At 50.0% G+C, this 25,348-nt stretch overlaps 2 protein-coding genes across 2 annotated transcripts; one reads left to right on the top strand and one right to left on the bottom strand.

Moving 5' to 3' along the window:
- Positions 1-7,860: 7,860 nt before the first annotated feature.
- Positions 7,861-14,621, bottom strand: LOC100903635 (phosphatidylinositol-binding clathrin assembly protein LAP). The gene is given in 14 exon segments (XM_029113119.1): positions 7,861-8,070; positions 8,282-8,468; positions 8,949-8,960; positions 9,244-9,322; positions 9,599-9,640; positions 9,733-9,880; positions 9,995-10,141; positions 10,827-10,835; positions 11,222-11,366; positions 11,666-12,117; positions 12,227-12,394; positions 13,163-13,255; positions 13,359-13,579; positions 14,483-14,621. Coding segments are annotated over 14 exon segments (1,881 nt in total). The 3' UTR covers positions 7,861-8,031.
- Positions 14,622-17,444: 2,823 nt separating this feature from the next.
- Positions 17,445-20,377, top strand: LOC100903774 (lysine-specific demethylase 9). The gene is made up of 5 exons (XM_029113113.1): positions 17,445-17,628; positions 18,508-18,673; positions 18,832-19,017; positions 19,113-20,153; positions 20,278-20,377. Exons 1-5 carry the CDS (start codon positions 17,445-17,447, stop codon positions 20,369-20,371), a joined length of 1,671 nt encoding a protein of 556 aa, XP_028968946.1. The 3' UTR covers positions 20,372-20,377.
- The last annotated feature ends 4,971 nt before the right edge of the window (positions 20,378-25,348 follow it).

The raw sequence follows: 25,348 nt of genomic DNA on the forward strand, positions 1-25,348 counted from the left end.
GGTCTCATGGGAGTTCTACGAGCTTCCCGATGTCAGTACTTCTATATATATATTTATTTTTGTGAATTCGCTGTCATACACAGAGGAACCCTCTCAGATCATGGGTTTTCACCCTTTCTATTCGGTATGCTCCGGCTGTGCGCCGCAGAGCCTCGAGTGAAAACTAGGATATGGGACGGCCACCTAGTTTCGCTCGCTTCAAGCCAAAACCGAGACTTCTATCCTATTCGTTTCTCTTTTTGTACTTAACATATGATGCAGAAATAAGTCGGGACTCTTAGTTGACCTATCACTGAATATCAACGAATTTTCCCCCTCTTTTCTGTGATTTGGAATAAATCGCTTCTAACGTTACGTGATGAAGGACGTTGCTCGTTTTTTCTTCGACATCAGTCTTCGACAGTCTTCGCTTGGAATCCTCCATTCATCTGAGGGGCGAGTGTTCGTTCGCTCGACTTTCACATTCTATGCACACGACGACGTTCACTGCTTCGCTCAGATGATCGCATATTGAGTATTTTATGCCAAATATCACGATATCACTTATCAGCTAGCTACAAAAAGCTATTCAGGAAGGACCGGAGCACCGCTTCCACTGCATGCCGGGAGCTCCGCTTGATATTACCCTCCGAGATAATCGTAGATCGGAACACCGCAAATGAAAGTGAGTGCAGAGTGAGCGGACCCGCATCGAGATCATGATGCGGAGACTCAGACGCGGGAAGCAGGAGGAGAGTCTTCGGTGCGTTCAGGGATCGGACCCCGCCTTTTTGAACAATAATGATTGCGTCAGATACATGTATGTATGTATAAATGTATGATGACCGAATGAGAATGGCGACGGCGTTCCAATCAGAGGCGATGCTTTTTCGGCGCCGCTCTCACTAGGAGCACACGTCGTCATAGTTCTCTCTTCTACATCGCCCTCACAAGCATTCTCTTCAATATGTGCCGATCAGATCTCGGATTCAAAATACCCGAGAAAAAATATGATCACACGGAAGCAATCCCAAGACATGGAGGGTCCTCGTTTTTTGTGAGAATCGCGGAGAGGCTTGTGAAACTCGTGGCAGCGGCTGCGAGATAAGGCTCCTCGACGAAGCTCGACGCTGGCATGTGGAATTGGCAGCTTAGCAAGAATTAGTTTCCAGCAGCTTCCGCTGTTTCCATTTATTTTCCCCGACTTCATTCTGATTCAATCGGAGACCGCACTGCAGAAACTAAAGCAACATGTGAGACTCGGATCGAGGAATACAACGGGGAGCCCACCCGTTCCACCTAAATCCCTTAGCCGGGTCGAGTGATCCGTTCGTCCAGCTATTCTTGTCCCCTTCTTCATTCTTTAAGTCTAACCCTTTCTACTAACATCCCACCTTACCTCAGGGTACATCAAACGAGTCGAGGATCAGCGCTGCCAACCAGCGCGCCCAGAAGCTGCTCAAAGACTAGAAGCCAGAAACTTTTCCAAAACCACCGGAACATACAATCGTCAGGAAGAGGAACGGGGTGTCCACCACTGCGGCCGCACTTCGGCAGGATCCGAGTTCACTCCGGATCAGATACATCAGGACGCCAACGCAGCTTTAGGAAGAAAATCGGTAGTCTAAAAATCGAAAGAAAAGACCAAAAGCTGCCTTTGAAGTGTCTACACTGTTCTTCTTCCGACTCGACGGCTCACATATCTGGTGTAAAGACTACCTATTTCTTGTTGTACTATTTGTTGAAACAGAAAGAACGTAGCCAGCAGCAATAACTCCGATGAGATAGACTCGACCAAACAGATCGTTCATCGCCTCACTCGTATATCGTCATAATCATCATCACCCTAAGGACGATTTGTGAAAAGATGGATACCGGCAGAATGAAGTGATACTAATTCTTCTCTCCTATCGCAAGCTAAGCCTTACCGGAGACACGTACGATGCGCCTCTCTCTCCAGCTTCACTTCGTTTGATCTCTATTGTGATACTAAGACAATGAATCTTAGATTTTTCGAGAGGATCCTTCTCGGTTGAGTCATCTAGGAAGGATCGTTGCGCTCCTCGTTGATGAGGGTGCAAGTAATATTGTCCGACTCATATTTCGCTGATTGGCATCGCTACGCAAATGTCGCCGCGGAAAACGCAACTTCAGTACCGTCCGCTCGCCGGATGCCCTCAACTAGGCAAGCTTTCTTGCTCTCTCCTCGAGGAAACTCTTCACGGTCTCCTCGCTTCTTGAGCGCTGCCGTAACCACAATCAATAGCCAGCGAGGCAACCTGCTAGAGCTTGCGGAAGACGCAGCTTTCGCTGACTTCGGCTTTGGTGGCGGGGGCATAGTGCGTTTGAGATGGTTTTCTCGATATCTCGTCGCCGATGAATGCTTGTCAGTCGTGGACGCTCTATCGAACCGTCTTGAACAGTCGTTCCCGGGATTCGAGGACCGAGAATGGTTCCTCCGAATTGTGCCTTCGCTTACCGCCTCAATGAAAAAAAATTCTGATCACTTCCGAATGGCAGATTTGAATCGAGTTTCCCATGCCTACACACCAGGATGGCAAAATTACGTGAAAAGATGAACTACGAGGGATCACTATCCCTCCCCCAACATGCTGAATTCCTCCTCAGCGTTCTTTCGTTCCAACCCATCGTTTGATAAAGATCAGCTGACGATTGGCTTTCCTACTACATTTGTACTTCTGATACTACGGAAACCTGACCTTGTCGAAACCCACTGATGAAGTGGAGTCTTCTCAGCGAGGCGAAAGGTTACGCTGTCAATGGAAAAGAGGAATTTCGATCTGAGCCATCTTTGCGACATACGATTTGACGAGACCGGGGAGCGAAACGTCACATGCCTCAGAATGCAGAGTAATCAAGTTCTGACGAGACCTCCAGCGTGATTCTCTTACGAACCAGAAAGTGATCACGAGTTACAGTGACCCTCTGAAGAATCTGAGGCTCACCTGTCACAATGTTCCATGACCGCATCATCTCTGCGAGATTGGCTGATGGAGTTTCCGACCTTACCTTCCTCGAATGATGAAATCAAGATGCAACCGACAGATCTATCTCCTATATATTACGTTGAGCACTTCATCATTTCTAGAGAACCTCGCAGATAGAGTCGCGATTACACCACGAATTCAAGGCGGAATCGATTCCGAGCTTGAATGCCCTACGACCCTCATCTCATACAAATAATGTCGATAAACGATGAATAAAATTTTGAGATCGTAGGTGCTGTTACATCGAATAAATCCAAAAGTTACGAAAAATGATTCTGCGCACTCACTGGATAGTAGGGGGAAATCGCTTGACCACAAGCTCTACCTAGAACACGAGAAAGCCAGCATTCGCGTCTTCTGCGTGGGCATTCACCATCGAGCAGGGAGGCGAACCGCTGGTACGCGACAACGTGGACGTCGGAAATGCCGAACATCGAACTGAGTGATGTATGCGATCCTCCCTTGATCATTATCAATGATAAATTATTTGCTTAAATTTTATCATATTTGATTACGTGATAGGGAGGCCGCCCCTATTCGAGGTTGATGGAATCGCTACTCTTGGCTCTTGGGGAATGTCAATCCGCCGTCGAACGAATTCAGTGCCCGTCGCTCGTTCGCCGACTTCGCGAAGAGATTTTAGAGCTTCGAAGGACGCTGGAAACTGCTCTGCCTTCATAGTCGGCAAGTCGCGGTCCCGATTTGGCGAAGGTGCGCAAAAAAATTTACTTCAAATTTGGTCAGTTCCGGTTCCTGTCTGCCTGGCGGAGCTTGCGACTCATCACACAATTCTTCGATCAATACCATCTTAAAAGATTCAGGCGAAAACTGTAGAGAAGTCACCGGGGTCAGAGAATGGTCCTAAGGGTACTGCCCAAGGCCCATTCGGACCGCCCCATCGAGTCCGTATTGTCTCATTATTTTCTTCGTAGGACAGCATTCATATTTTCCTCTGCCGATGTGCCTTCTCTCGAAATCCTAAAAGCCCTTGAATGGAGGGATGTGTTCTATATTGAGGCCCCGGAAATCACCGACGAGCGATGAGGAACTGACTCCGACGACGAATCAAGGCCGAGAGCAGGCTGTTCCGGGGGGAATTTCGTGAACACATTCGACAGGCAGCAGGCGTCGAACCCACGCCATCTCTCGAGCGAACGGCGTCATACCAGGAATAAGAGTGGCTCTTCACGGAGCGCACACGTCTGCACGAGAGGCTGCAGACGTGCTGACCACTCGACCACGAGTCTGTCTTCAAACGATCCCATATAAACCCTCAATGACTGATAGTCCGAAGAGCGATGATCGAGCCTTCGCGAAGCATGACGTCTAGACTCGAGGAACATCGATCCCGAAACCGTGGAACGAACATTCGGCCCCAAGTCCGGAGGAGCAGCGGTTTTCGTTCCACACTTCCATCCTCACCCTGCGGTCTGGATGTTGGGGATGTCAAACAGGAAATTCGGGCTTCCCAGTGGAGATTCCACGAAAATTGCTCGCGCCCGCCGCTGTCGCATCATCGTGCCTCTGAGGATCACATTGACGGGAAATATTCGCGGTCTGGGCGATCCGATGCTCAGAATAAATGGAGTTTCTTAGCCTAGCTCGAAGCTGTACGTCCAGAGAGAGGAAGCCCCTGAGTACTCTCCAGAAGCCATTGGAATCGTTCGTAGTCGTCGGATTTGTGAAGACCATGGAACGAACATTCCGAGTCCGCCCTGATGGAATTCCTCCTGAAATGGAGCATAGACAAGATATATATTGCCATATTGCAGGCGGAACCCTTGAAATGCCGTAGAGTTGATGTGTACATACTGTTGATGACGGTGTCCTCCATTTCTGAATTCAAAGATCCAGCGGATACTCGGGCCGACGATCTGGTCGAGTGGCCAGCGCCTCGGTTGTCGGAATGTGAGCATTCGAGTCCGTGACTTGTCCTCGTGGAGAGACTCGGCTCGATCCGGGGCTACATTCCATGAAGGTTCCCCGTCAGGGTTCGCTCCCGGATGGCTCGGCTCCTGTAGCCCGCCGATTCCCCTGACAATGGAGGGCAGATCGTATTGAAGGTGCTCAACAGTGAATAACCGAGCTACGCGGTGAAGTTGCGACTTCCAGGTACCTACTCGAACCTTCCATCAAGTCGAGAGCAGCCGTGGAGGAGATCCGACCGATCCGCTCCGCGGCGAGGACTTCCGAGCGCGAGGGACGGCTACATCTTCCGGACATTCAGCCTCAAGTCGGGAGGAGCAACGATCTTTGTTCCATTTTGTTATTCTCGCCCCCAATCGGGATGTCAGAGATAAGAAGCTCGAAGGCCGATCTTTCCAGAAGAAATCCGATGGGAACGTAAGTTTCGCCTCTTTCGATCTTAGCCTCCGCGACTTCGGCGATGATTTGGTCCTCCGTGCACAGGGCCGAGCCGTAAGGACATCGGCCATACTTTCCGCCGGGATCCGAGATTATGGAATGATATCATGGAACTTTGTCTCTCCACTCCCAAGATCAGTGGAGGGCATTGAATCGAGGAGGCCAACCGAACGCTCTGTCGAAGGACGACACACCTAGTTATCGGCTCGTGGGCGAGTCGCTCGAGCCAGGGGTCCTCTCTTTCCCCCAGGTCTGGTCAAGATCCCATGCAAATAAGGAGGACCTATTCCTCCTCGATTTTGCATCTGAAGGGTGCTCGCCGGGAACTCATAAGCGACCTGGTCATGACTCATAGCGCGAATATATATTGCTGGAATCGTGCCTAAGATTCACACCATTTCGGGAGTCTTCAGCCTCCGAACATCGGGAAGCGCTACGGAACATCGCTATTTGAAAAACCAATGGAGCACCCTCGCCAATTGCCGCATCCTTTGTGGTAGCACCCTCATAGGACGAGCTCCCGCTGAGCTCAAACTCAACTTATTAGACATCGGTCCGCAACTCTTTTTCCGAAGTTCTACGTCGGGTGGATGCTCCCTCTCTCGTAGCAACCATTGCGTGAGCAACACGTTGCGACAATAAGGCCTGCCGGGAGCAGCTCATTACCCCCAGCATAGAAAGAAGAAAAAAGCTTATTCCGGTTCGCGTGAAATTTGCGTCCTTTATTCCGATGATGATATACTTCCAGATCCTTGATACGGGCTTCCCCACGAGATAGGCATTCGATTTCAGCAGATAACGCTGATAAATTTAGCTATTCGGCTAGACTTCGAGAAGACCGACGACTGGTCTAGGCTCGTCGTCGGCTCTTCGGTCATCGATTCGGTCAATCGTTCCTTAAACACATTGCACTTCATCCATAGTTAGTACACCTCTATCCGCTGACTGATTACACACTGTTCCAGTCCACACACAGTGATGTCACAGTGATAGATTTCAGAGCCCTGGCAAATTCTACGACGTAAACAGATGGGTCACGCTGTGTTTGTCTTTGCTTCGGTTCGCTCGCTACCAGCTTAGACCTAGGTGCAGCTCCCATGGCTGAAGATGGAGGAAGCGAGGTGTCTTTTCCCGCCGGCACGACGCGTCTACCACTGCTAAAAATCGCCAATAGCGGGCATGCTTTCGAATGTTGTCTACCCAAGTTTCCAAGCGCATTCAGGAATCGCAAACGGGGACTACCGTCGTCCACGGTTCGTGCTTATTATACTCGGTATTGCGGGTGTTGGAATGAGGGTGTCATTGGCAATGGTGCTAATGCAGGCACATCATTGGAACAAATGGTATTTGAACGATGTTTCTCAAATTCGAGGATTCCTCTAAGAATTTTGTCTGAGTCCGTCTATACCCCATTCTGGGTCGAAGGGAACAGATCGTCAACCGGAAGTCATCATCCACACTCTGGCGCTCTACGAGGTTCTCTGAATAGCTCTGGAACTTAAGCTCGGATCAGCCGATCAATCACCGCCAGAAAACCAAGGTCTGAAACATTCGTTCAAAGTAAGCCTCAGTGATCTGGGTGGTTTCTGAATTGACTTCCGAAGAGTCGACAATCATCCGTTGGTCTGAGCACCCGTGTGCCCGCCACGGTGCCTGCATCACTTCACCAATCAGAGAACGTGCGCCGTGCCGCGCAAGTACGACAAGAATGGCTCATGGCTTCGTCAATGATGCCGGACTCGGATTGCGGAGCATGCACAACATGCGGCACTATCCGTGATGATAAATAAATTCGGTTTCTCTCTCGAACTCTCGTGCCCGTATGAGCTCTCGAAGCAACGTCCACTGATGAGTGAGGTCAGTGGACGGGGTGCACGTTATAGTTAATATATCTTGCTGTCTATCGGCTTCCTACTCCACGAGGCGGCGATCGCCTACAGGCAGGAATACTGTCGACTTCGCTGCAGGCTTTTCTACTCGACTAATCGTACAACGGACCAATCTAATGTTCATGTGATCACTCAATCCAGTTTTGATAATAGTAATGATCATAATAATGCACACGTCGATAAAAAAATTGGTGACGGTTTAGAGAAAAAATTCTATAATGAACGTTCCCTTCTCGGTGCGCTGTACATCAACAAAGGCTTCGGATCGCTTGCGTCCAAAGTTCACTTCCTCCTTCTGTGAGTTCCTCAGACGCAAAGCGTCCGTGACTCCGCCCATCTACCGTTTCATTCGTGTCAGAGAGGAGAATCAATATATAATAATAACTTAGCATCGAAAACGATGAACCGATACTCGATATGAGAATGCTCTTGGTGGTGTTTGTGATCAACTTCGGTACGAGTCCCCTCGTGCCTTCTCCCATCGTCCAAACGGCATGCGACTCGTCAGTCGGTCGCTTGATGGGTCAATGTGAGCATTGATTCATCACAGGGCAAATTAGCCAGCCAACCAACGACCAATCAATCAATGACATCATCGATCAACTCTCGAACTTATCGGGTGTAGCCGAAAGAGGCACCGGTCAATCGAACTTGCATTCTTGACAGGGCTTGCGAGTTGCAATGAATGGTCATACGGGAGGGCGTTTGTTGATGGAAAACTAAATCATTTTCGGGGAAGGGTTTCTGCCCGACTTGCAATGCCATCTGCGGTCGCAGGAAGATGTCACAACCTACAGATTCCCGAAAGGGTCGTTGTTCAGCGGCCGGGCCTAAAGGGAAATGAATATCAATGATAAACAATAACCTCCAGAACACAAGGAAACCATTTGTACAGAAAAGCCTCAAAAATCGGGGGCTTGGATCAAGAGAAGCGGAACTAGAACGCTAAGCGGAACAGGCAAACCGAAAGTCAGACAGAAAATGTAGGAGGAGCTTGCCAAGCAGAAATCAAAGCTACTCAGTGGTTGACGGATTGCTCACAGGAACAGCCGTGTTGGTCGAGAACAAGTCCGGGAAAATCATCGCATCTCCCGCTCCGGGAGCTGCTGGTGCTGCTGGTTGCGGGTTTGCGGCCCCAGAGAAGTCGGGGCTCCAACCCGCACCCGTTCCCGCTGTCATCTGCTTAGCCGAAGACATTTGAGCCAATGTTGTCGTTTGTGGTTTGCTCCTGCAATTCGTTGCATTGTCAATTAAATCTCTTCGAGAACGCAAATGCGATTCAGAGAGGTCAGGTCTTGGTTCAAAGCATTATCGACATGAGGCGACGAGGAGCATTGGCATGCGAAAGCTTCTCCGAAACCGAAGCGGGACAGCCATGCACTTGAGATCGAATCGCTCGATACAAGAGGACAAGTCGGAGACTTCTTCGAACAGACGAGTCGCTCCTGGTTTTGTGCTTGAGAATGATTAGGGAGTACACTCATCGTTAGATTGAAAGACGGAGAAGGGGGAGGATTCAGGCAATTCAAGGGGGCGGAAGGATGCTCTTTGGGTTAAGTCAGCCCGACCCAGAAGTTGAAGGAGCCGAACGATGGTCAGCGGACAGTTAGAGAAATGGATAACCGAAATTATACTCTCTCTGGCAGTGCGATACGCTTATTTCGAGGAGTTTCGAGAAATGCTCGACATTCGAAAGAACATAACTTACGGAGTGCGGAATCTGTAAGTAAGAACAATGAGGCAGTGCTACTTTCGCGTGAACCAAATGTGCGGAGGATCTGATTTCAAATTATTATCTCTATAAATTTCGAGCAATTGAAAGAGTACTGGAGTGAAAGAGAATATCCGAGGAGCCGACTTGGACATTTTTCTGGATCTGGACCGCTTCCACGCGCTCCACCACGTATCCTTCAGAACGGACGGTGCGACAATCATGCTCGGTAGCGCTTCTGACAGCGCCCTAGTCTAGTGATAGCAGTGAGGGACCTTCTAAAGAAACTCACCTGTGAGCTGGGCTGATATCGAGGTTAGAGGCTAGGTTGGCGAGGGTCGAATCCAGATCTCCCTTGATGATAGAATCAGCTTCAGGGAAAATAAAGTGAACGTTAGATTGGGTGTATTTCCCCCGGGGAGAACAAAAAGACTCGATAATCCGGAGGAGACACGGCTCAACAAGAGGAGCAGGGAGGAGCTGGGGAATAGATTCTCCACAAAAGCTAGCTTTGTGAAGTCTGAGTGCAATGAAACATTCCCCTGATTTTCTAGAGTCGTGTTGGAACGCTCGTTGCTCGTTCCGGAGAGGGGAGAAAAGGCTGATAACATTTTCTGATAATACAGACGAGCCTCTGATATACTGACACTTCGCATTGTTAGATGCTTCATATCGAGTAACGACTGCACCTACAAAGGCGAACGCAACGAATTGGGTTAAGGCCGAAACCAAGTATGAGGGGGCGACTCAATAGGGAGGCGAACGCTCTACGGAGACGTACATGGAGCCGCAGGCTGAGCTGGAGCTGCTGAGGTTCCGAAAAGGTCGTTTGCCACCTGATTCACAGCGTTTGTCGGCGCGATACCCGTCGGTACGGAGAAGAGTCCCGGATCGCCGAATGGATTCAGGCCCATGAGATCATTTGCGCCCTGTAATGATTCGAAGCACGCGGCTCGGAGAATGTTCACGCGGCTCAAAATAAAGACGACGGTCGTCGTCGATATTCCAGAGATCAGGTCATCTCAGCACGGATATATCTTCACCATTGTCGGTGCGGGTGGCACCGGCGGAGGCTGTTGAGCCGGCAGAGGGGCATCGAAAAGGTTCATGATATCATCAGACTTCTTCGGTTCGGACGCCATGAAAGGATTCGATGCTTCGGCGGATGCACCTTGAGCGACATGCCGCTGCTGCAGAGGAACAATTCCGACTTAGCGAGAATTAGCGACAGCAATAAATACTGGTACGGAGAGGGCCCAGAGAGGATGCGATGCTTCAATCTGATACCAAAACGAATCGTGTCTCTATCCACTGGGATAACTCGGAACGTGCAGAAATGTCACGACATCGTAGAACATCACTATCCATGTGACATATCACCGTAAGCTTCAGAAAGAGCGGCGGGACCAACAACCAGTTCGACGACGACCACACGGAAAAATTCACGCCGTGAAGGACTGCACAGCCTTCTAAACGATACGGATGACGAGTATGAAAAATGCTAGGAGATATTTACGATTGCCGGCAAATAGGCGTCGAGCGGTTCGAAAAAGGGTTTCGAGTCGCTGGTGGTCGAATCTTCCTGTCGTGGAAGAATGTTCGAAAAACGAAATTGAGACAGCATATTGTATCATCATCAACCAATGAATATACAGATAAATACATAAGAATAATAAATCTCGTTATGAGTTTTCGTGTGGTATTTCGCAGAAATTATAGTTTCGGAGAAATCTTGCGTCGCGATGGGGCTCGTATAGAGGAGGCCGTGTCGTACGGAGAGAAAATGACTGTGAGGCTCGGGGTGTCTAGGAGGGAAGCTTCAACTATCGGGAGAAACTCGTGCAGAAATCGGGGGACTCCGATGGAGTGTCTTACCTCCTGTTCCTAGAGGAACGTCGATGAAATAGAAGGTGTAAAGAATTTAATGGATGAAAATTTAGTCTGTCGGGCTCTCATCCAGTCATCCGTTCATCTAATCGTCTCCCACATGCCATCTTGGATTCGAAGCCGATACGATTTCAAATCCGATCTCATGCCTCAATAAGCTCTATGAGCTATGGGCCCCAAACGATCGTAGGATTCCTCAGTCCGTACGATCCGAGAAGTCCCATGCTCCGCTCCGAGAGCAATTGTTACTCGCAGTAGTTCGAAAGAAAGGATCGTTTCGGTCAGAGGGGCGACGTGGCATGTCGCGTAGCGTTCAAGCTTGAACCGCCTCCCAGATAGGGGTGAATAATCCTATTAGAAGCTCGAAGTATCGCAGAACTCACCTTCAACTTGCTGAGAGCTTTCTCCTCTTCGAGAATTGCCTGCCTAAGAAACTCATCCTGTGAGAGGGTTTTCCCTAGTGCTGCCGACTGCGATGATAGGACGGAAACTGCATTCGCGAATCCATTCGGAGGGTTCGCGTTCCCGCTGATAAAAAAAGGGCGAAAAACAAAAAAGAACGAATAAACGAAATGACAGGGATGAACAGCGGTCCAAGGAAAATACAAAATCCAGACCCGAGGAAAATTAGCGGAGCAAAACCGAAATCGAAAATCCCCCTGACGGCTGACACTTGGCGATGGAAACCTCTCATGATCAGGCTCCGAATCGGCGAAAATCAGGAAACTCACTCGACAAAACCCATATCCCTCCCTCCAAAAGAAGATCGAAACAGAGCGAGGGTTTCCGCATGGCAATCAATCCGATTGGGTGCATCCGATACTCACTTGGGAGGTGCCGCAGAAGATGGAACATATTTCCTCCCCTCGAGCGTCGCCAGATGCTGCTCCAGAGCGTCCAGAAGACTCGACGGAGCCTGAGAATTGAAACATGTAATGAATTGAGGAAGGCGATAAATGCTGACCCGTGTTTTCCTCGCATCTTGCCTTCGAGCTGTGAATCTGGAAGGCTCCGATAAGCAAGGCCACCATGCAGCGGAAAGCCGTAGAGATGGTCGTCAGCGAGGGATCTGACTCACCTTCGTGAGGTCTGGTATATCCCCTTTGTCGATTCCGATATTCTCAGCGACCTTCAAGAACTCGGCCAGACGATCCATTCTGACCAAAAACTTCTTGTAACATTCGAGTGCCTCTCGGCATTGTTTCTTCTGCAGAGTGAAATACTTTCCGAGGATGTTGATGATGCCCTCGTTGTAGCAAGTAAATAACCTGATGAGGTCCTGGAATTCGAGAATTGCTCCTATCGAGACGTGATGGTGCAGGCCTCCTCGGAGCTGTTCTGCCGATCGCCTCTTCGCAATGCTCTTCTACGCAAACTCTCCTACTCACTTTGAAGAGCAACATGAATGCCGCAGTGATCACTGAGTTGCAGAGGTCAGACGGCGACGCATCGAATTCCAAGAGGTAGTCGAGCTGTTGTTGTAGAACAGGAATTGTTTTCAAGAGCTTATCCATGGCCATCGATCTCATCTCGCCAGGCTTCTCGCTGCGCTTCACCTATGAGTAAGAGGAGAGAAGCGTCATGGAAGCGCTTCCCAAGCAAGATACATCACTGACCTCATGGCGTATCTAAGTGAAAGCATTACGATTTTTCCGGTAATTTTCATGTTAGAGTATTTCACTCACGATCGACTGTGAATTCGAGATGAACGATTATTCGGAAGAGATACTACACATCCGAGAAGCTCTTCCCAACAGCCTTACCCAGGACAAAACCCCGCTCGAGCTAGGGTTAAGGATCCTGACCTTGGTCTTAAATCGGGATGAGCGCGACAGCATGGATTTGCGAGCCCAATGGCGCCCAGAATGGAACTTCCCATTCATAGAATAATTTCTCCCCCGCGAGCTTGGAGATGTTCCACCAAGAAAGATGAAAACAACATAGACGGCATGTTTGACCCTGCTGCGCGGGAAAGGTGTCTTGAGAAGTGCTGGCGGAGCGAACTGCCGTGAGACGCCGCCAATCGCTCGAAACGCCCAATAGACGAGCAGGGGATTGGATTTCCTCTGCCTAATCCAAGCTCGAACGGAGTTTTCAATGGCATCCGCTCCCTCTCACATCTCAGCGAAGCTGGACAGTCCGAAGTCGGATTTGATTTTCGAATTTGACCGTAGTTGAATACCGCGGAGTGCATGCTTCTCCGCAGGGGAGAAAGGATCCTCCTGTCGAGAAACTTTCCAGTCTCGAGCCCTCTAGTACTTAGTGCACGAATGTCGCGGCATCGCCCGACTTCCTCCAAGCGTCTGGTCTCGAGTATTGCTCACCTTGCAGAAATCAAACGCCACCATTCTGTATGAGAGGGCTTTCTCGTTAAGGTATTTAGAATGACGCCTGATGAACGTCGCCATCTCGGTGCCCTGCGGATTGAATGAGCATGTGAAATGAACGTCGATACGAAGCGGGTTCGGGCCTCCATAGAGCGATCGGTCCTCCGACGATGTGACCACACGGGAAACTTACCTGTGGCGTGCCCAGTCTGTCGTTGAAAGTCGCCAAATTGAATGTGCAATTTGACGAGGCGAGGTACTGGGTGAACCGTTCACTCCCATAGCACATCAGGTGATGCACCGTAACGAGCGATTTGAAAACCACTATCCAGGATCCGTTCTGTGTTCGCTCGATGAGAAGGTTCGCCAGTTGAGGAATCGAGACATTAGGCTCATTCGTGCAATGAAGCAAGTCTGAAAAGCACCGTGAAGATAGAGTCAGTTCGTTGCCACAGGCAAATGGCCAAACAATAGCCGGCTAGCGCTCCCGATGTATGCATAAGCTACTTTTGATGTTCGATGCATTGAAACAAATATCGACGAGGTCGTCGGACCGGGCGAGAATCATTCTATGGGATGGGCGAGTAAATAAAGACAAATATAGAGTTCCCGAAGCGACAGAACCTCCGAGGATAGTCCACAGTCGCTTGCGGAGGACATGCTGCTGGCATCGAATAGACTCCAACGGGGATCAGCATTCGACACATTTGGTCATTAACACAGGGACAAGATGCGTATTGTGTCGGGTTTTTTCAGCGCGTGACTTGATAAGCTGACTACCGAGCCGAAACATCTTCCGAAATAATATATCGAGCATCAAGTCACACTGCTGGACGCAGGTTACGACTCTTCGGAACCCTTCTTCCTAAATAACTAAACTCCCGTGAAATTGAGATATGTGGGACGACGTGATAATCTTCTGCCATGAAACTGAATCTGATTAGAGGAATGAATATTGTAGATCCGGGGGGAAATACTAGATATTCCGGAATCATCTCAAGAAAAAATGAATGATCACTAGGATGAAGTTAGTTTCGATCAGAGGGATTAGTTCGGCAGTCTACAGCTGTTTTCCCCGGGCGGATTATCACGTCATGCCAAACGGAACCGAAGACAGCCTGAGACCTTCGAGCGAAGAATCAAGCCCTATTTGAAGAACGAAGAGTCCCTTGTCATGATAGGGCCCTCTGCTTCCTCTCGCTGCATGTCGATGATTTAAGACTTCCACTTTCAACATATGCCTCTCTGACGCTCTTCGACAATCAACTCGGACGGAGCTTGGTCGGAAGTGTTTTGTAATGCTTTAAATGAACTCACAATCGAGATGCTTTTTCTTCGGAGCCATTAATTCCTCGGTCGTAGCTTTGCAAACTACCCTGGCGAGGCCTTGGCCCGCGAGAGTGTAGCGAGCAGCCGTGATCCGGTCATTGAGACTCTGTCCCGTAGGTCGATTCATCATGAAACCAAAGAGTTGTCGGTCCGAGTTGTCACTGAAACTGTTCTGCGTGGATGCTCTTGCAGTGGTCGAAGTTCGTTGTCGCTGCCGTGACAGCTAAGGAGCAGACAGCCTACCGGACAGCGACGACAAGCTGAGTTGACGTTACGCTCTCCGTACTCCGTATTCTCCTCAAGAGAAACAAAGGTACGGTCCTCGTTCGACGGCGATGATGGACCGTAATTCACTTTCTTCGCAAACCAGCAGCAGCGTGAGAGCGATTCAAGCACCACTCTCGAGCACGGCGAACTACCGCTGCTGATGGCCGAAACACTCGCGAAATACCTTCTCTCGGCCCGCCCGTGAGACTGACGTGACGACCGACTGCAGGACTTACTGACCGAACGACGGCTGGACCGACTGACTGACTTACTGACTGACACCACCAGCAGCAGCACCGTCTGTCTGTCTGTCTCTCTGCTGGGTGGACGACTGTCAGAGGATGGTGGCGTGAATGGAAAAGCGGGCGGGTGCAACATCAAGCCCTCGGCCGAGTGGCGGCAATTTCGAAATCTTGAGCCCTCTCGACTCGAGGAACCCTACATTCCTCTGATCGGAAGATCGCGCTCGCTCTATGCCTTCGATACAATCCCCAAGGTCCCCTGCCATCTTTGAGGAGGGAATTCGCGAGACGTCCCCCGGGAGCTCAGCGTGTGAAACCCTCGAAGGGCGGCATCCGGACAGCAATGGCAACCGAACGCTCCTCGCCTCCCGAATGCTGGCGCTCCACTGCGAAGGTCCTCGGCGCGACTGCGATCGCGGGCGGGTGCGACTAATTCTCCAGACCGCAAGCTGACCGAGAGCAGCAGATCGACAGAATTCCCTTCCAAGTCTCAATCGGCGAAAGCGATTCGGCGCTGAGTTTCGGCACTCTACCTACGACATACATGCTTCCAACGGATTCGAGTTCGAAGCAGAAAGCCTGATCACATCCCAGATTATCGACTCCATTCATGAGCAATGAATCATCTCACGGTCTTCTTTACCTCGTTCCGGCTCTCCCTAATTTCGCTTCACCGATTGATGAGTCAGACAAACTTGTGTTCTCTCTGAATGCGGTGGAATCCAATAACAGAGTCTGGGTCTCACCTACCTGAGTGTGATACTATAAGAAGAAATTATCCCAAAACATGCCCCCTCCCGAAGTTTCAGAGCTCGTCAAAATTTTTCTGGATGGCGAAATCTGGCCCCGAGAACATCGGTGAATTTCTCCTCGTTGAAACACGGAGACAGGAACGGTCCCGAGAGGGATATTTTATTTGGAAGCTCGTTTATTGCTATCTAACGAGATTGCTAAGGGGAGCGATTTCTCTCTACTCCTCGTTCCTGCTAGCTCTCTACTTGAGGATAAATCAATATCACTCCGATACGTGCAAGTCATCGATTGAGCGGATAAGCAAGTGGAGGGATGCTCTGTGCACGGGAAAAGTCGCTTCTTCCATCAGAGTTTGATTCTCTGTATAGAATATCCCATGTCCTGCGGAAGTCTTCCACATAGGTCGCAATCCAACTTTCTACAATTATTCTATCAACGTCGCGATTCCGCGATAGTTGGACACCGGTGTTCGGCGCACGGGGCTGTTGAATCGCCGAACGCAAGGCGATTTGTCGCGTAGGCATCTGTGAGTCGTGCTTCGAGAAACAGGCCAATCCGTCCCGCCGGCAGAAGGAACGGATCCCGAAGGAGCGCTTAGAGTGGGAGGAAGTAGGGAAGGGAGCGCCCGACTCGATCGAACTCTCAGCAAAGATCATCGACGGCATCGTCTAGTTCGTCTGTACTGTTCGAGCTCTGTCGTCGTCGATTCAGTGAAACTTTACATCGTAGTTCCCTTGTACGCATCTCTGAAGGACTTGACGTGCACGGAACCGAACGCTTCCTGGAGAATACGTTGAATCTCACTCAGATCAAGCCGTTCTCGCATATCAGCCGGATTTCATGGCCATCCGGGTGTATCGGTTGTTGTTTATGGTGGTCGTCGTCGCGGAGGGAAACCTAGAGGAGTGAGGAGAATCATCGACGTCCTACCGCCGCCGCCGCGGTCGTCGTCGTCATTGTTGTCGTTGCTGCCTTCCTTTCCCCTACTTCTAATTCGCACGTAGCGCTCGCCTCAGTAGGCTGCGTATGTGACGACTGGCTTCTTGCGAATTACTAGTACTATAACGCTGTTACGAGCGGTGCTGTGCACCTCAGCCAGCGTGGAGTGACAGTGTCAGCGTGAGAAACGTCGAGCATATCGTGATGAGGGCTCTCTAATGAGAAGAATGCAGGTCCCGGACGGGATAGTGCATCGGATGCTGAAGACCCGCCGAATTGGAACGATGTCATCCGTGTATTCGTCATCCTCGTCGTTAGCTCCGCCGCCGCCGAAGTTGCCTCCATCGTTCCTGTGGTCTCAGACTCGTTTAACTTCGACTACTTTCCGGAGTGATTGTTGTTGGCGGTAGCAGGAGTGGGACTCTCGTCTCCGCCCAAACCGCTCGATTACGTCGCCGCGGTCTCACCACAATCGACTCCGTCACAGTCGGCAGCAGAGTCGGGTGTACTCATCTCCGGTCCTCACTCCGTGGCCTCCTCGTCATCATCGTCATCACGACAATCAAGTCGGACACCTGAGAGGTGTCTTGAAATTGAACGGGCGAATCGAACAAACGACCAAAACTCCTAGCGTTGTCGTCGCCGTCGTTCGATGAGAGTGCTTGAGATCTGGGGAAGAGAGCTCTTGCGACTGAAGTAGATTTCGTCTACCGTCGAACTTTCACGCGACGTCTACTTCGGTGTCCATAATGGTCTCCATGGGAGAGCCAGGAGCCAACGGCATCGAGCGGCTCTCTTCAGCTACATCGACAGTCAACAACGCGTCGACCACGACCATCTCTCCAACATCTACGGCGACGAATAACGCCCAGTTGACGAGGAAACCTAACGAGGCGGCTTCGGATCAGAATGCGAGCGACAACTCCTCAGGAAGTAAGTGTGTCCATGTGCTAATGCCGAGCGTATATCGATCATTTCGTCGTCCACATTCGCGTTCGACACCCCTGACTGCGTTCAGAAGCTCCGAGGAAACTCTATGTAGAGACTCACCGAGGAAACGACCGCGTTTTCCGCCCAGCTTGCCCTCCAGACTTCATCGGGGCAGGGACTCCTACAAAGACTCGGAATCCTTCAATGCATCCGCGTTTCGCTAAAGCTTCGGCGGCGCGGTCGAAAACGCAGCGCAGTTTTTCCCCGGTGTGCCGATGATATGATGTTTTTGCGCTCTCTCGGCTGGCCGACTCTTACCGACGGAATTGTCGGCTCACCATGTGGTCAGTCTGGACAGCAGCTCAGTCTCAAATGTTTTTCATATCTCCATTCGAGTAGGCTCGCTCAGTATACATCGGTTCTGTCGGTTCAGGGCTCGGCGCGGCGTCATTCTTCCAAAGGGTATTGAGATTCGGAATTGCTTACGAAATCGAGAGCTCCAATCCTCATCTCATACCAATCGATCTCGGAGTAGAGCCAGAGCTCCACGAAAACAATCGCTAGAGATGTCTCTTCCTCCCGAAAACGCTCGAGCTAGGCCCCAGGTGTTTTTTCCAAGCCCCTTGTAAACCATGCACCAGACCACGCTCGTATGAATAGGGCATCGATCACGACGCAGAAGACTCTTTCGACAGGAGGAACAAGAGACGAACAATCGGTCACAAGTCGGAGAGGAGTTGTTAGAGATTGTACAAGAATCGGAAACATCGAAATCGAGCGGCAACCATCGAGTGGAGGCGTGTTCGAAGAGGCGTAGGGGAAATTTTCAGAACATGGTCACGCTTCAATTGTGGCCGTCTTTTCAATGACAATAATTTCCAGGACAGTACACCTCTCCGGTCTGCGGGTTGCAGCTCGATATAAAACCAGAAGTTTTGGCTGAGGTCAAAGTCGAGCAAGCCGAGGCTCAGTCCGAGAAGAGCCATCGGAAGCATTCTGAAAAAGCTCACCGCGAACGGCACAAAGATGAAAATCGACAGAAAGGCAGGTCTGTACGATTAGGATAATAATCTAAAAGAGGACGATGGGATATGCGATACATCATATTGTGGATATGTATATCAGTTTGGGTATAAACATCCTCCCGAAGAGTACTACGGACCTTATGTTTGAAGTCGGCCGGATTTATATTTCCATCTTGGATAGTTACAGGTCATCTAAGGATGGATCTTCCCGATGTTCTCGGTGTAAACGCCGACTGCAAAAAATGCGCAACTGTAGCATACAGTGCAAACGGGACCGGAGTACGCTGCCGCTGAAAATAGAACCCAAAGGTCTGCAGACGGCGCGCTTCCCGGAAACCCTGGAATACGATCATTACAAGTTCGGAAGGTGAGTTGAGGATCAAGCGGCTGTACCGGAGAACGAAATCCTGCTCCTTCTCTCACTCAGTAGGTCTCACGCCGGATTTCCCTCACTCCCCGCAGGTTCTTCCGACGGGAGCGTCATTCGAACGGCGGCGCAGACATCCTGCATCTTTATTTCGATGAAATCCAACACCTGAACCCGGAAGAGATGCAACGACTTGTGAAGGAGTACCTGAAAGAGACTTTCCGTGAATCGACGCAAGGCTGCGCAAAATACGTAGTGTCGGTGGTCCACAACGGAGCATCGTACATGCCAGACCTCGTCGACTATTTCGCTGCGACACATCCTCAAATGAAAGTCAAATGCGGAATACTTGGCAGACAAAGTGACATCGAGACAACCACCATGCGCGAATTCAAGGATCTCGTAGAACGCACGTACAGTTGCGGTACTTATCGCGCCGGACCCCTGCATCAGATCTCTGTGGTGGGAACAGCCCAGGAGGAGACGGGGGGCTTCTTTCCCGATTTCCTGAAAATGTTGGAGCAGAGCCCCTTCTTGAAACCGACAATGCCGTGGGGCTCGTTATCTGTCGAACAATTCGACCCCCGGCACAGCAATGACGGTCCAATTGTTTGGGTCCGCCCGGGTGAACAAATGGTTCCGACAGCCGAAGTCAAAGGATCTCCGATGAAACCGACTCGCAAAGAACTCAAGAACCTTTATTACCAACCTCTGCGTTCGACGGAGCCCCGTGAGATATTTTTCGAGGACCGAACGAAGGCGCACGCGGACCAGGTTGGTCAGGGTCTTGACAGAATGACGACGGCTGCCGTGGGGATCCTCAAAGCTGTCAACGGGGAGAGATGGTGCAATCGTGTTACCAAGGATGTGGTGGCGTTCCATGCTAGCGACTATTTGTCTCTGGTGGAGAAATTGCAGCTGGACCTGCACGAGCCTCCTGTCTCTCAGTGCATACAGTGGGTTGAAGACGCCAAACTCAATCAACTACGCAGAGAAGGGGTTCGCTATGCAAGAGTGAATCTCTGTGACAATGATATTTATTTCCTTCCTCGCAATATCATCCACCAGTTCCGCACGGTGACCGCCGTGGCCAGCATAGCCTGGCATCTTCGCCTCCGGCACTACTACCCCTCAGCGTAAGTTGCTAGTCGCTTGCTCGAGAACGTCTAAAGACCACTGGCTGGCGAGCGATTTTTTCTCATTCCGAGCGACGGAGCTCGATGCCTCGTTTATTACATTCCTCGATTTCGGAATTTGCAGGGAAACCGCACCGCTGACGGCGAAGACCACGTCGAGCTCATCAGCCGAGTCGAAGGACTCCGAGGAAACTCCGATGGAAATCGAGGTCAAATAGCGTGGTGGCAGAACTGCGAACAGGTGTATAGGTTAAATAGGATTACGGAGTCGAGTCCTCCGACGGGCTTTCCGTGCGCAAATTCTGATATAATATACAAAAAGCGATAGCGTGTTGCGGTATATTGCGGCTTTCCCCGTGGAGTGAAACCGCGTAGTGATCGCGACTATCAGCAATTCATCGTATTTTAGCAGAACGTAACTTATTTTCATCAATAGCGATAAGCAGCATATATTCTTCAGAACCTTATCTTTTACGGACTGGTCGAAGTATTTTTTCGTCCGTTTTGAGTGAGCTTTCTCGGCGATCCCCGTTCCCAGGGAATCAATCCAGAGATTAAAGGCATTATCTGCGCTTCCCTCGAATTCCCGGAACCTCACGCCTCTCCGGGAGTGCCCGGAAGTAGCTCTTCATGTAATTTCCTTGACGCCGGTTTGGATCGGATAAGTTCATTGATGGAGGACCCAAGGCTGCCGCGGGAAGGATCTACGAATGGGCTCGAATTCCGATCGGGACGGGTCAGATCGATCCTCGGTAGATAAGTGCAAGACTCCGTCCGCAGCATATGCGATACGCATCGAGGCGCAGAACTAGTCGCATCGTCACTGAGATCTCCCCTCGGGAACCCGGAGCTCTGATAGGCGCTTTCACTCGGACACCCGCAGGGGCCACTACCGGAGCCGTCGCGTCGTCCCGATCAAGCAGTCAGCAATCATTGTCCAAACCTCGCTAATAACTAGTTGTTGTCCCGCCTACTGGTGGAGACTATTCGAATTCGCGCTTGTGCTTGAGATTGAAGCCAGGAAGGCTCGATTGTATTGAGTGAGTTCATGACCGCAGCCCTGTCTGCGGAAGCGCCCTCTCCTCCGGCGAGTCAGATCATGAGGCGACCTGGGACCGCGTCGGGGAAAATCGCCAATGACGAGCTAGATCTGTATTAAGATGTAAATAAGGCCCGAATGCCCATACAAACTCTGTTATACTGTACACTCGAATGAGATCTTCCGACTTCTGTGGAAGAGCTCGACCCTTCTAAATGCAATGCGGAAGTCCCCGGGGTAGGGGTTCCCCCCCTCATCAGAAACGAACCCACGCGACAAAATAATGTATGTATAATGAAGAAGATCTTGCAAAAGAGATAATAAATGCCTATCTAAAGAAAATCGTCTTCTTCTTCACGCTCTCCCCAACATGAGCTCCCCTTTCGAAAGGGGCATTCGGAGGGGCGCAACGATCCAATAGAAGAAGCAAGCGTCGAGGAAGTCGGGAACGAGGACACGGAGATATGACTCTTGCATTCGAATTTATTTCCATGATGATGAGCTAATATAGAATTGTATAACTTTACAATATGTTTACAATGTTCTTACACAAACCATCAAGCCGAATATTTAGATCCTGTGGTTGGTATTCTTGTCGTTGCGAGAGTCCATTTAGATTTAAGGCCCACTGTCTCTCTATTCCATGACATTAACGGTGTGAACAGTAGGGATTCTAAGCTACGAAAGAGTAGTCATCGATCAAAAGCGCCGATTTTAGCTGCGTTTCTCCCTCATTCGTTTTGGAGCGTCCCCTGCGCACCGGAATGGTCCGACGAGGAACAACTTCGCAACGAACATGCTCGTTTGACGTTCCTTCGTTCTACTTCCGACCGAGATTCGGCCAGAGACGCAGTCGTGCAGAACGAACGAGTCGCCAGGAGTTTCCCGTGGCAGCGATCGTTTCCAGAATGACATACGTTCGAATGACGTTCATCTTCCGTTCAATTGTTACTTCATATCTATAGAGATAAGGCGGGCAACCTCGTCTTCATGGCGTACCGCAATTAGATTTTTCAAAGTTGTTACATAACTCCGTTTGACTTCAGTCAAATTTCCGTCGTCTTCTCCTCACGTTCATCTATCATACCTCAATACAGTCGTATCCGATTGCCGGAAAGAGGAAAAACGCCCAATCACTCAAGTAAGCGCTTTCGTGGTAGCTGTTCAATATCCGTGGTGAGACGAGTCGGCGAAGTCCTTTCAAGGTATCACATACGAAGAAGAAAATTCTGATGATGATATCAGTTTTTTCGGTTCTGTGCTCGTTTGTCTTTCTTCCGGGAGCGTTGTTCCTGTTCAATTTTGGGTTGTTTGATCTATCTACAAATGTACACGGCCCGCTGTTGAAGGTGTCGCGTCTGCGCTCGGCTAGTTATTTTGCTTGCTCCACGGTGCTCGTCAACTGGGTCCGATCAACGAAGATCTTCCAAAGCTCCCCATTGTGTCACGGTTAGATACTTTCACCACTGACCATGAGAAGAATTCCAATCAGAACCAGTACAGTCCGAGTCGGGTCAATGTGGTTGAACCCCGATCGGCACCGCTCGCTCGGAGTCCGCGATTGCTCGGAGAGCAAATAATCTCGGCTTCGACGCCAGAGCCTGGAAACTTGATGTTTCGGATTCAGATCACTGACGAGACTCACCGTCGAATATTATTTGTTCCTTCGGCGCGGGACCGAAATTCCACGCGAGTTCGAATCGGAATCGAACGGAGTCGGAATAGATTTGAAGCGTCCGGCGGTCGGACGCACTCCTTTTCTGTACACTCAGTGGAGAACAATTGAGAACATTGAACATCTGCCCGATGGAGATGTCGCGAAGCAGTATGACCAGAAATTAAATCAAGGCCGAAGAGACATAGCACAGACTCGAAACAATCTCATCAGACACTTTACGAATGAAGTGAGAAAGCGTCGCTATATAATGCCAGCATTGAAACGCCGGTCCCAGTCGCAGTGATTTCTGCGTGTTTTTTCCTCTTCTGTCTCTTCACGCTCTCTGACGTGTTGTCGATGTGACTAAAAGATTAGGCCGCTCAAATGCGTCGATGTTGTCTCAGTAGAAGTTGGTTGAAAAACCTCTGGTTCTCTTTCCGTATCTCTTGTGATTCTCGACGATATATGCATCTTCACATTGCTAGGTATATGGTACACAAACATACAAATTTTACAAAAAATCCCCAACTGTCAGCTCGGAGGAGGCTAATAACAGTTGTCAACTCGACTGTTCTGTTCGAATCCGGACAGAATCGTTCGTCTCCGACGGAGTTCCCTCGCCGAGACGCGTTCTGCCGGTAGACTCAGTCGTAAAGGTTCAAAAGCGGGATCCCAGAGAATCAATCCTCTCCAAAAAAATTGCTGTGGTCCTACTCAGAATAGACCTCGGAGTTTGTTCCGACCGCCTTCCGAAATCACAGCACCTAATGTTCCGACTCCCTAGCCTCTTCTTACAGCAGCAAACAAAAAACAGCACCTTCACAGCGACCAGTATATCTACATCTGGCTCCTTCGTCTTTCGGCGAGTCTGCCGGTATTCGCTCCCACCACGGCCACCAAGACAACGGAGATGAAACAACTGAAACATCTCTTGCATTATTAGTAATGTATGGGACATCGCCGTCTTGATAGGAATAATAATTATAGTATCAATCCTGTTATCTTTCGGGTATCGTCTGTGGTAGTAGTAGTTGTAGTAGTAGTGGTGATAGTAGTGGTAATTGTTGATGTTGTTGTTGTGTCTTTTTTTGATGCGGTTTCCTCTTGCTGCTGTTGTCGTGATACACAGGACCATAAAATCACTCGAGTTAACTAATAAATATCGGGAGCATATGTTTCCTACATTCTCAATCTGTACGACGTCCCAGAAACGTTCATCAGCTTCGCGACTTTTACGCCGTCAGGGGTATGTGGGATGGGTCGTCTTTTTTTTGTGGTTTTCCCTTTAAATATTTCACATGGGGAATATGCGGTACACATAAGAATCAATCCTGCGCTCGTATACCCGGCTGTTGACTCAGTCATCTAACAGAGCGCTCATCAAGCGGAATCTCCACTATGTCAACTCCGACCCCTAACGTGCTCATGCCTATCCCGAAAGGATGGATCGCATCATGAACACCTCGGGGGTCGTATCGAGTACGGGATCCACGTAATCTCCATAGTGTCCTATTCCATGTCAGCGACTTGCGCAAATGTATCGTTCAGTGCTCGAGATACAGCACCGACTCCAGTCCTGGGAGCGATGCAGCATCCGGCTGGATGATTCCGCGCCAGAGAAGCGTGGATAAATGTAAGAAGTCTCTTATGGGGTTTCAGAGTCGCTTGGCTCGGCGCACGACAGAACGTTTACCGAACTTCAGCGGGATTCCGAGAGCGCTGTCTCCGGGTGTACGAGGAGTTCCAGGTGAAACAGACAGCCATATCATGTCCGAACTCACGGGAAATCGACATAGTCTGCTCCGCCCGCCGCTGACGTTCCACGTGAAACTCGTATGCTTTCGGGTTTTGGATCTGGCCGCTCGTTCTTCGCCAAGACAAAAAAGCTCCGGCTCCGGATCTCGGAAGTCCCCCTCGAGAGGGATGAGACCCCCAAATTCGATCCGCTTGAAGCTCGACGCAACGCTTATCCAAGTTCCCGCTCTTGTATGGGTGTGTATGTTTGTCTGCTCGTTCCTCCGTTTCTGTCACAATTGATCCATTCCATGTATCCATGTTGTATGAACGATGTTTTCTCTTCGGACTTCGAATTTCAAAGCTACCCAGATATTCGAAACCTTTCTTTTTTCATGAAGCCGTGTAGAGGGGCAAAGCTGATTCCTCTCAGCGTTCCAAAATTGAAGTCAAATTGATTCCTAAGCAGAGTCAAGTTAGATCTGGAGTTCATCGGTGTTCCATGACTTTCGTTAAATGGGTTTGACAATGGGAGCGTCTCAGTACCACCGCGTCGAAGGATAAATTTGATGGACAGACACATGATTCCAGATGATGTGGTGAAGGCGGCACTGGTCATGGGGAAGATTCTTCAAAGGAAACGCACTCAAAAATTGTTGTCCGAATGGAAGCGATCGATTGAGCGAGCTCTGGTTTGGGCTCGAAGCTGCTCGTCTCATCGCTGCTCGTCTACCAATCTTATGGACCGTCCATGTTACGGTTCGC

This window comes from Galendromus occidentalis, unplaced genomic scaffold (genome assembly GCF_000255335.2).
Source record: "Galendromus occidentalis unplaced genomic scaffold, Mocc_1.1 scf7180000076319, whole genome shotgun sequence".
Taxonomy (NCBI): Eukaryota; Metazoa; Arthropoda; class Arachnida; order Mesostigmata; family Phytoseiidae; genus Galendromus; species Galendromus occidentalis.